This window comes from Hyla sarda, chromosome 3 (assembly GCF_029499605.1).
Source record: "Hyla sarda isolate aHylSar1 chromosome 3, aHylSar1.hap1, whole genome shotgun sequence".
Classification (NCBI taxonomy): Eukaryota; Metazoa; Chordata; class Amphibia; order Anura; family Hylidae; genus Hyla; species Hyla sarda.
The window spans coordinates 383,482,657-383,494,745 of record NC_079191.1 but is presented as its reverse complement, the minus strand read 5'-3'; the positions used below and the strand labels follow the sequence as shown (position 1 = coordinate 383,494,745).

At 42.8% G+C, this 12,089-nt stretch overlaps 1 protein-coding gene across 1 annotated transcript in view; it reads left to right on the top strand.

Annotated features, from left to right (window-relative positions):
* The window catches only part of BFSP1 (beaded filament structural protein 1), a 72,807-nt gene that overhangs the window by 36,926 nt on the left and 23,792 nt on the right, over window positions 1–12,089 (top strand). Inside the window, exons 2-5 of the mRNA XM_056563397.1 lie at window positions 11–71; window positions 4,942–5,037; window positions 5,891–5,983; window positions 7,054–7,161. Coding sequence (XP_056419372.1) covers window positions 11–71; window positions 4,942–5,037; window positions 5,891–5,983; window positions 7,054–7,161 — 358 coding nt within the window. The remainder of the gene's footprint in view (window positions 1–10; window positions 72–4,941; window positions 5,038–5,890; window positions 5,984–7,053; window positions 7,162–12,089) is intronic.

Sequence of the window (12,089 nt, the reverse complement as noted above, 5' to 3'; positions counted from 1 at the left end):
AAATTTACAGGTACAAAGATGAATGTGAATATCAGCTATTCCTGAAAGATAATCTTGAGCGTCTTAATAAGGTAAGTCCTATCCTTCTGTACTGTAATTTCCATACAGTACATATAACTATTTATATATATATATATATATAAATATATATATTACTAAATCTAACAGAAACATTTTGCAGTGGTCATGAATTAATCATTTGCAGTGTCATAAAATCTGTCACACATCAGCCCATACCTGTCTTACAAAACTGACCATTTTTTTTTCAATCATCCAGATTGTTTTTTTTTTTTTTTACACTTTTGTAAAATATGTATGCGGCAGCCCAGAGGGCTGTTCAAAATGCTGATAGTTGTAATTCTTTGCTGTCATGCTCAGGTTCATAGTGGCTTAGGGCTTTATAGTGATGAGGTGGTAGCGCTTAAGTGGGATGGTATCTGAAGTTCCCTCTGGGGACAGTGATGTGATAATGATGAGGGTAGTAGTCCCCATTTAGAATATGTCATGTGCTTAGTATTGACAACCCAATGTCCCTTTATGCCCCACACACTTTTTTTTTTCAAACGAAGCTGTGCCCACGTAAACAACTTCAACTTTACTTAAAAGGTTATTCCTGGGAACTAAAACCATAGCCCATCCTTTCCCTCTCATCAACCTATTTATTTATCTAAATAGCATTCATTAGCTATATAGAGCAGTTCACCCTCTTTCAGCTGTAACTTACATGCAGGGAGTGAGAGAAAGACGTCATTCTCAGATCCACCTTGTCTTTTTGCAAACTCCTCACTGAGACTAACCCCCAACCTCCTTGAAGACAAACACAATGGGATTTCTGTCTTGTCTAGGGGTCTGGCTTCATAGCCACACCTCCCATCCCCATGCCCTCCCTGTGTGAGGATCTTGCCGGCAGAGAAGGCCAATGTCTCCTGTGAAGATTCTCTGTCACAACTCAGCACATAATGCAGCTCTTTGCCTGCTGTAGATCTAATCAATGACTGCTACCTTTCAGAGCATACCACGATTTATTGCAGGGGGAAGGATAGATTGAAAAGACACGTACAGTGTATGCTGCTGAGTTTGTGTTCACAACAACACAGCATGAACACAGATAGTAAAAGCAATTGACTGGCAGCCGTTAAACAGAGCCGCACTGACTGCTAGGAGTTGTAGTTGTTACGCCAAGCGCTCTGGGTCCCTGCTCCTCCCCGGAGCTCTCGCGGCGTTCCTCTCTCTGCAGCGCCCCGGTCAGACCCACTGACCGGGAGCGCTGCACTGACATTGCCGGCGGGGATGCGATTCGCATAGCGGGGCGCGCCTGCTCGCGAATCGCATCCCAAGTCACTCACCTGTCCCGGCCCCCGGCTGTCATGTCCTGGCGTGCGCGGCTCCGCTCCTTAGGGCGCGCGCGCGCCAGCTCTCTAAGATTTAAAGGGCCAGTGCACCAATGATTGGTGCCTGGCCCAATTAGCCTAATTAGCTTCCACCTGCTCCCTGGCTATATTACCTCATTTCCCCTGCACTTCCTTGCCGGATCTTGTTGCCTTGTGCCAGTGAAAGCGTTTAGTGTTGTCCAAAGCCTGTGTTCCAGATCTTCTGCTATCCACATTGACTACGAACCTTGCCGCCTACCCCGACCTTCTGCTACGTCTGACCTTGCCTCTGTCTAGTCCTTCTGTCCCACGCCTTCTCAGCAGTCAGCGAGGTTGAGCCGTTGCCGGTGGATACGACCTGGTTGCTACCGCCGCAGCAAGACCATCCCGCTTTGCGGCGGGCTCTGGTGAAAACCAGTAGCAACTTAGAACCAGTCCACCGACACGGTCCACTCCAATCCCTCGCTGACACAGAGGATCCACATCCAGCTAGCCGAATCGTGACAGTAGTCATGGCTGCAAGCAAGGGAAAAGAATATTCAGAAGACAACAGGGGCCACAGGAGATGGCAAAATCACATGGATAACTGCAGAGGACACAAAGAGGTATTGTAATGGCTTTGGGCATTTTTATTTTTCTTAACTTTCCTGGAGCACCCCTTTAAAGGTGTACTTCAGAGGATTTTTTTTTTAAACTGGTACCGCAAAATTATACAGCTATGTAAATTACTTCTATTTCAAAATTTCAATCCTTCCAGTACTTACCAACTGCTGTATGCTCCACAGGAAGTGGTGTGTTCTTTTTAGTCTGATCACAGTGCTCTCTGCTGCCACCTTTGTCCATGCCAGCAACTGTCTAGAACAGGAGAGGTTTGCTCCTACTCTGGACAGTTTAAAAAAAAAATGTCACTCCTGACTACTCCTTTCGGATTTTTATGTAAAAATTTCCAATTATCTGGCCCTTCCTGCAGGCACTTCATTTTTTTTTTTTTATGTTAAGCCAGTGTAGCTGTGTCCTCTGTTTCGACCACGTTTTTGCACTCCGGTCGGCTCATAGACATGCATTAAATACGGTTCCCGAATACGGCTGAGTGAGGACGCCGCGATTAAGCCCCACCCCCTCCTCCCAGCCGTATACAGGAACCGTAGTTAACAAAACGTGGTGTGAACCCAGCCTAAAATGGCAGATGATCCTCAACCCCAAGTGCAGTTGTGCACTTTGAGCTGTGGTGGAGGTCCTGAATTTGTGGACCACAATATAGGTTCACTACTGTGGTAGATGTAAACAATGACATTAACTAACCCTCAAAACTGATATTAAAATTGAGACATTAGCCAGTATATCCTTATATGAAGAACATACCTGAGCCCGCACACCAACGCCAAGGTTTCTCAAATGGTACGGGACCGAACAACTAGCCTACCTGTGCGTGATAAGCAAAACCAGGAACCAAATTACTGCAGCATCAGGTCCGACTTGTAGACTGCTCCCAGGTTAACTCCAGTGTGACTATGCACACATACAATGGGAGGGGGAGAGACAGGCTACAAGCCCCACCCTGGTTGGCTAATATAGTGCCTGCCTCACAAGTGAAGCCTTAATGCTACCCAGTATGATGAAAAGGGTGCATTAGTATAAACTTTAAACATCAAAAACAGCTTACATTTGCGTGGTTTGCAATGGCAAGAGATACTCAATCCCAAGTGCAGTTGTATACTGAGGTGGAGCTCCTGCACTTGTGGTCTGTTGCTATGGGCGATTCCCAGTATAATATGCATACAATGGAGGATGCCTGCAGATAGTCACAAGTACCACAATGGCATCCTACACCTGATAAATGTGTGGATATATAAACTTTAAACATTAAACAAACTCACCAATGTGGTCTAAAATGGCAGATGATCTTCAACCCCAAGTGCAGTTGTGCACTTTGAGCTGGGTTGGAGGTCCTGCATTTGTGGACTTTAACCCCTTGTTACTTTAACCCCTTAAGGACCAGGCCCATTTTGGCCTTAAGGACCAGACCAATTTTATTTTTGCATTTTCGTTTTTTCCTCCTCGCCTTCTAAAAATCATAACTTTATATTTCCATCCACAGACCCTTATGAGGGTTTGTTTTTTACGTCACCAATTGTACTTTGTAATTACATCACTTATTTTACCATAAAATGTACGCAACCAAACAATAATTATTTATGTGGGAAAATTTAAAAGAAAGAAAACAGCAATTTAGCAAATTTTGGAAGGTTTTGTTTTCACGCTGTACACTTCCCGGTAAAAATTACATGTTTTCTTTATTCTGTGGGTCAATATGATTAAAATGATACCCATGTTATATGCTTTTCTATAATTTTACGGCTTAAAAAAAATCTCAAACCATTTTAACAAAATTAGTATGTTTGAAATTGCCCTATTTTGACCACCTATAACTTTCTAATTTTTTCGCATATGGGGCGATATGAGAGCTCATTTTTTGCCCCATGATCTGTAGTTTTTAATCAGTACCACGTTTGCTTAGGTTTAATTTTTACAAATTTTTTATAAATTTTTTGGGAAATAAAATGTGACAAAAAAGCAGCAATGTTGGACTTTTTAAAAAATGTTTACGTTTACGCCATTCACCGTACGGGATACTTAACATATTTTAATAGTTCAGACTTTTACACACACGGCAATACCAAATATGTGTATTAATAATTTTTTTACGCTTTTTGGGGGGTAAAATGGGAAAAACTGACTTTATACTTTTTATTGGGGGAGGGGATTTTTCACATTTATTTTTTAACACACTTTTTATGTCCCCATAGGGGACTATTCATAGCAATCAGTTGATTGCTAATACTGTTCAGTGTTATATATAGGACACAGCACTGATCAGTATTATCGGTGATCTTCTGCTCTGGTCTGCTCGATCTCAGACCAGAGCAGAAGACCTGGGAGACGGCCGGAGCCAGGTGAGGATGCTGGATGCTGGATGATTGGATCCCCGCGGCAGCGCTGCGGGAGGTCCGATCATCCATTCAAAGTACCACACTGCCGCAGATGCCGTGATCTGTATTGATCACGGCATCTGAAGGGTTAATAGCGGACATCCGCGCGATCGAGAATGTCCGCCATTACCGCGGGTCCCTGGCTGCTGATAGCATGCCGGTGTTCGCAATCATGGCGGCGCGCAAATGTACGTCATGGTGCGCTAAGTACCACATCACCATGGCGTATATTTACGTCCATTGCCGTTAAGGGTAGGGTTACACACAGCACATCCTCAGCGTATTTGATGCTGCGAATGCGCTGTCGGAAGTCAGAGCATGCGGGCCAGGTAGCTCAGTGTGTCTGCTAGTGACTGCCGGTGGGAAATCCGGCACTATGAGGGGACACACAGAGCTGCCGGGAGCTCACTCTGTCATTGCTCTGTGACTGCTGGCAGGGCATTCGCAGCATCAAATACACTGCAGATGTGCTATGTGAGACCCTGCCCTAAAGCAATATTTCAGGCTGTAGATGACTCTGAACAAACCAAGCACCAGGACAGCTTATAATATGGTCACTGACCATTATCTCTCTATTTTAGGAAGCCGATGAAGCTTTACTGAGTAATCTAGAACTTCAGATTGAATCTCAGTTCCTACAAGATGACATTAATGCTGCAAAGGACCGATATAAAAAGGTAATTTACCCTGGTAATATACATACTTAAAGGGTGGATGGAATGAAACATATATATAGGGTCATAGGGGTTTCCAAACATGTAGAACAGTGTTTCCCAACCAGTGTGCCTCCAGCTGTTGCACAACAACAACTACCAGCATGCCCGGGCATGCTGGGAGTCGTAGTTGCGCAACAGCTGGAGGCACACTGGTTGGGAAACACTGCTTTATAAATTAGAAATTTCGATGGGATATATATATATATATATTGTAAGGATTCCTCCTTTGGGATTAGCTCTGGGATCGTCCTGGACTACGCCACAGAATGCGTTTCTTCTCAATAAACCAGCAAACAAACGTTTATAATGCAATTCTGGCACCTTGCCAGTTTTATTAGACAGGTTGCAGGGTAAGAAATAAACAAAAAGCAGGAACAAAACAAAATCCTAGACCGTCTGGTGACTGACTAAACAGATCAGCTTGTCCTGACTAACAACCGCTGAGCTTCCCTCAGCCGGTTAAACATATGTCCCCTGCAACCTTCTACTCACAATTCATGTGACTCTCTTTGAGCCACTCATAGCTCGGGCTGTGTACTCCTCAGCAGGCTCTGTCTCTCCCCTACAGCCCACATGCTGTCTCCTAGGAAGAGCCCACATTAGACTCCATCTCATATACACCTCCCTCCCCTCCTGCCTCATTACTTAAGAAGCAGGTGAGAGCTTCTGCAGGGTGAGCCAAGGAAATACACCCTTTCCTTGCCACACTGCCACAATATATATATATATATATATATATATATATATATATATATATATATATACATATAGTTTATTGAATAACAATTTATTTTCTTATTTTCTATCCCGACAGAATCTCATGGAAATTCAGACATATGTTAACATATTGCAACAAATAATCCAAACAACCCCTCCTGCGACGGCCATCACTGTCGGCATGTATGAGGTAAAGTTTGACGTTTCAGGTGAACTGCATGCTATAATACATTGGGGGAGATTTCTCAAACTTGTGCAGAGGAAGAGTGGTGCAGTTGCCCATGGCAACCAATAAGATTGAATCTTTCATTTTTAAAGAGACCTGTGGAAAATGAAAGAAGCAATCTGATTGGTTGCCACGGGCAACTGCACCACTCTTCCTCTTCACAGGTTTTGAAAAATCTCCCCCATTATCTTGTACTCACATATAGGGGTAAGGTATCAAACCTTGCATGAGGTTTGATAAATAACCCTTATTGCACCTATATTAAAAAGAATATGAAAGGGGTATTGTGATATCAGAACACAGTTTTTTTTATTTTTTATTATTATTATTTTTTTAAACACTATTACCCCCAATACGTGTATTATAACAAATTGTACTCATTTCAGCATGTTTCAGTTTGAAACAACCCTGACAGGAAGTTGTGTAGTCCTTTCATTTTCAATGTTTCCACTCTGTCCCAAGACAACACATCCTTCTGTCTCAGGAGGGTTGGCTGAATCAGTGTTCCCCAAGCAGTCCGCCTCTAGGTGTTGCAAAACTACAACTCCCAGCATGCCCGGACAGCCTTCGGCTGTCCGGCCATGCTGAAAGTTGTAGTTTTGCAACAGTTGGACACACGCTGGTTGGGAAACACTGTCCTAAGGATATGACTAGAGATGAGCGAACTTACAGTAAATTCAATTCGTCACGAACTTCTCGGCTCGGCAGTTGATGCCTTATCCTGCATAAATTAGTTCAGCTTTCATGTGCTCCGGTGGGCTGGAAAAGGGGAATACATTCCTAGGAAAGAGTCTCCTAGGACTGTATCCACCTTTTCCAGCCCACGGGAGCACCTGAAAGCTGAACTAATTTACGCAGGAAAAGTCATCAACTGCCGAGCCGAGAAGTTCGTGACAAATAAATAAATGATAATAGAGAAGCCTTTATATGTATGTATATATATATATATATATATATATATATATATATATATATATGTACTTTACTGTGGGGATTATTCCGAAACCATTCTTTTTTATTTTTCTTGGTTTTAGGAAAAATTAATTTCTGAAAGAAGAATTCCTATACTACAAGGCCAACTTGAAGAATATAAGAGCATGTTGTGTCAGCTCCAATCGCAGAAGGTCAAGCTGCAGTCTGAGGTTAGATCTTACGTGTAAACTTAGTCCGCACTGGGATGATTTGCCATTATTGGCTAATGTACTTGTAGATTGAAATTACAATGGCTTTTACTATATCTAACAAAATCTCACTAAATATTTCTACTATACTCCAATATATTCCAATCTTAACGTTTGTGTTTTACTGACAGATTTTTGACAATCATGCTACCCCTACTGGCTGCAAAGATAACAACACGTTAGTTACTTTACAAAACAACGTACCGTACCTGGCTATGGTACAAATCTTACACCGGGACTCCACAACATGTAAGGGTCACAAATGGGCAGTGGTTGCAGTTGCAAAAATAGCAGCCGTGTCATCAGAAATTGTTACTTCTAGGCACAAAAATACAGTGAACAGAGGTATACCTAGTGCCCCTTGCACCCCTGGTGAGGTTCTATATCGACGCCCTCCCCCCGCCCGATATACATGCATCAACGCCCTACCCTCTCCATAGAGTTAAATAAGGTGACTGAAAATTGGAGGAGGAGAGGTAGTATTAGATGAGGCTAGAGGAATATTTAGATAGCGAGGGTCGGACAGGGCATTGGAACCGGATGGGAGAAATGTATAGGGTAAAAGGGAAAATTTTGTAATATTGAAAATAGACAAAAGAAAAATGGAAATGCGATTTTAAATGGAATGTATAATTGTTGTTGAAATAAAGAATTCAAAAGTAGATAAAAACAAAAGGAAAAGGTGACTGAAAATGTATGTCTTTTTTGATCACCATCATCCTTTTTCCTTTTGTACTCCGTCCGGCTCAGACTGCCATGATGACTTCTTCCAGCCAAAACTTAATCTCTTCAGCATCTTCAGGGCAGACACCTTAGAGTCTTCCCCTCCTCTAAAATATCTCCCCATTTATAGGCCCCAAAACTATAATAATGCCCCCTTGGTTTCCTACAGAGTGAACGTGGGTAGAATAGTAGGTCCTCCATTAAGTAGGTTTATCCCCCTAGTAGGCAGGTAGGTATGTCCCACAGCAGTTATTCCCTTATTAAGTAGTCTGCCCTCCTACAGGCAGGTATATAAGGAGGTAGGTAAAAACACCCATAGATAGGTAGATCAATTCCCCCCAAGTAAGTAAATACATTAGTAGGTAGGTAAGTAGGTAGCAAGAGTATGTCGCTAGCTAGCTAGAAAGGTAGGTAAATAGGTAGGTAGCAAAGAAGCTAGGCTAAGTAGGCAGGTAGCCAGGTAAGTAGGTAGGAAGGCAGCTAGGTACATAAGTAGGTAGGTAGATTTTGCCAAATCATAAGTATGCCATTGACAGTCAAATTCACGGACATTCTGCAAATGTTATTGCACATTAATTCAATGGGGATTCCACCGTCCCATTCACACTGCAAGTATGAGACATGTTTATGGGACTCTGAATTACAGCAGAATCTGTGTTTTGAAAGCGCAGAAATTCTGCTGTAATTCTACAAAACTGCAAAGAATCTGCATTCTGCTTTTCTAAGCAGAATTTAAGCGGAATAGCAGAAATTCTGCCATGTGAACATAGCCTTAGAGGTCATTTAGCATCAAAGATAGCAGCTTCCTGGACTTTACAGATGTGTTTTGTGGTGCTGAGTGCCAAATAAGTTACATATATGCTAATGGTAATCCAAAAGAATTGGAAAATATCATGTAAAACACAACATTTACATAATCACACCTACTTTTGCATACTGGCACGATTAGTGTAAAGCTTGGATTTTGGGCGCAAAGGGGGAGATTTATCAAAACTTGTCCAGAGGAAACGTTGCTTAGTTGCCCATAGCAACCAATCAGATCGCTTCTTTCATTTTTGAAAAGGCCTCTGGAAAATGAAAGAAGTGATCTGATTGGTTGCCCTGGGCAACTCGGCAATTTTTCCTCTGGAGAGGATTTAATAAATCTCTCCCAAATATTTTTGAATATGTCCCAGACTGTATACATGTCTAGCCCATGCATAGGACACAACCTCCTTTCCATAACCCTAAATAACCTTGCAGGTCCCTCCTTACCACTCTGGTTCACAAGGAGTTTCTTGAAGTTTTAAGAAACTGGGACCACGTGGACATTGTCATCCTAACAGACGGCAATGTCTATGATACAGATTCAGCCAGAACATTGAGCAGGTTCAATGTTCTGGTGAAATTATTAGATCAGAATTTTCTGAAGGATATTCTGCCCAGAAATAGTATGAATGGGTTAACGTGAAACGTATTCACCTGCATTTTACCTTCAGGCAGTGGAATTTCTAACTAAAATTCAAAAGCGGAATTCCGGTGGAAAATTCCATAGTGTGAACCTGGCCTTACTGGTCCGCATTTCACATGCTCCTTGCAGGACTCAAACAGCTTTTCTTCCTGTAAGCACTTACCCTCTGGAGTTGCCCCATCTATGGGTGTAGTGAAGGTCCTTCCTATCCTTAGTTTTTGCGCCCTTTAGTTTCACATCTTAAGGCTAGGTTCACACTATGGAATTTCCAACCAGAATTCTGCTTAGGAATTTCCAGTGCAGCAGAATCAAATTGCTGGATCCCACTGCACAGTGCACACTATGGAATTTCAGCTGTGAACGTTCCGCCTCTTAAAGGGGTATTCCAGGAAAAAACTTTTTTTTTATATATATCAACTGGTTCCAGAAAGTTAAACAGATTTGTAAATTATTTCTATTAAAAAATCTTAATCCTTTCAGTACTTATGAGCTTCTGAAGTTAAGGTTGTTCTTTTCTGTCTAAGTATTCTCTGATGACACGTGTCTCGGGAAACGCCCAGTTTAGAAGCAAATTCCCATAGCAAACTTCTTCTAAACTGGGCGGTTACCGAGACACGTGTCATCAGAGATTACTTAGACAGAAAAGAACAACCTAAACTTCAGAAGCTCATAAGTACTGAAAGGATTAAGATTTTTTAATAGAAGTAATTTACAAATCTGTTTAACTTTCTGGAGCCAGTTGATAGATATATATATATATATATATATATATATATATATATATATATATATATATATATAAAAAGTTTTTTTCCTGGATAACCGCTTAAAATTCCGCCTCCAAAATAATGGTCTAGTTTATTTAGGTGGAATCCGCACTGAAGACATTGCCATCAAGGGGGATGGCAATGTCTGTATGTTCCTAGCGCCGACTGATTCAGTCCCACTGGCTGTACTTGGCTGAATCTCTGGCTGGGGATTACAATAGTCATGGAAACCCAAGATGACTCCTACTACTTTATATAGATTTGCGTTCCTGCCTCGGGCTAAACAGATGGTGATAAATACGACAGAGAAGTTCACATCCAACTAAGGGTCTATTCACACTGCAGAATTTCTGCTCATCCGCCCCAATTCCACCTTCGCTTGTGTAGATTTTGCAGAAATTCTGCAGAAGTGTGAATGGGAGTATTGACTCCGATAGAAGTGTATTGGGCTTTCATTTGAGGAAATTCTGCCATGTGAATAGACCCTAAGGCATCAGGTGACATGGTGAACAAGGTGAGAAAAACTGACCTCTGGCATCGCAGCCATCTGTGTAAAGTTCTGTAAAGGTTTTTGCCACTATATTAGTAACGAGAATAAAAGAGCAACAAGATGAATACATTTCTGCAGCTCCCAATGTATTGATCTGGTCAGCTGTTTAATATCAGGTACAATAATATGCATGAATGGAAGCTTTGCGGCTGCAGTGTGAAGAACAGAGATCAAAGTTTATAAATACAGTGGTCCCTCAACATACGATGGTAATCCGTTCCAAATGGACCATCGTTTGTTGAAACCATCGCATGTTGAGGGATCCTTGCAATGTAAAGTGTAGGACAGTGGTCTACAACCTGCGGACCTCCAGATGTTGCAAAACTACAACACCCAGCATGCCCGGACAGCCAACGGCTGTCCGGGCATGCTGGGAGTTGTAGTTTTGCAACATCTGGAGGTCCGCAGGTTGAAGACCACTGGTATTGGAGGTTATACTCACGTGTCCCCACCGCTCCGGACCGTCACCGCTGTCCTGGATGTCACCCTCCATTGCTGCCGCCGCGTCCTCGGGGTGTCCCCGATGCTCCGGGAAGGTCTCTGCTGCCTGGGAACATCACTCTCCGTCGCCTCCTTCACGTCACTACGCACGCCGCTCCTATTGGATGATGGGACGGCGTGCGCAGCGACGTGATGACGACGATGGAGAGCGCCGACGATACAGGGTATCCCGAAGAGGATGCGCCGGAGCCCCGAGGACAGGTAAGTGATCGTCAGCGGAGCACACGGGGCACCGTAAATGGCTATCCGGTGGCAGCTGAAGCAGTCTGCGCTGCCGGATAGCCGTTTATGCGATGGCCCCGACATACAAAAGCATCGTATGTTGATGCTGCCTTCAACATGCGATGGCCTCTGAGAGGCCATCGTATGTTGAAATGATCGTATGTCGGGGCCATCGTAGGTCGGGGGGTCACTATATTTTCCTGTAAACTATTTAATAAACAAAGCCATTACATCATGAAAGTCTATTGAACAGATAAAGTGACTTGTGGCTATAACAGGCAGTTTAGGCTATTTACACCCTCTCCTTAAGATTTGTCCTCTACAGATCATCACAATGTCACTTACTGTATATAACAAGATTATTCCACTATACGTTACAAGAGGCTTACATATAGTGGAATAAATGCAGATTTGTGGGCAACATCCAGAATAATTGGGTTTTGACTTCCCTATTGATTTCTATGGGGAAAATCTGCAACAAATTCACAATTTCTATCCACAGTTCTAGGACCGCATGGAAATGTGTCTTCTCCATAGACAGCCGAATCTGCTGAAACATCAAACAGGCTTATCGTTTCTGCGGAAGCCCTAATCGGGATTTCACCTCTGTCAATTTTTGGAACTGTCCAGAGCAGGAGAAAATCCCCATAGCAAACATATGCTGCCCTGGACAGTT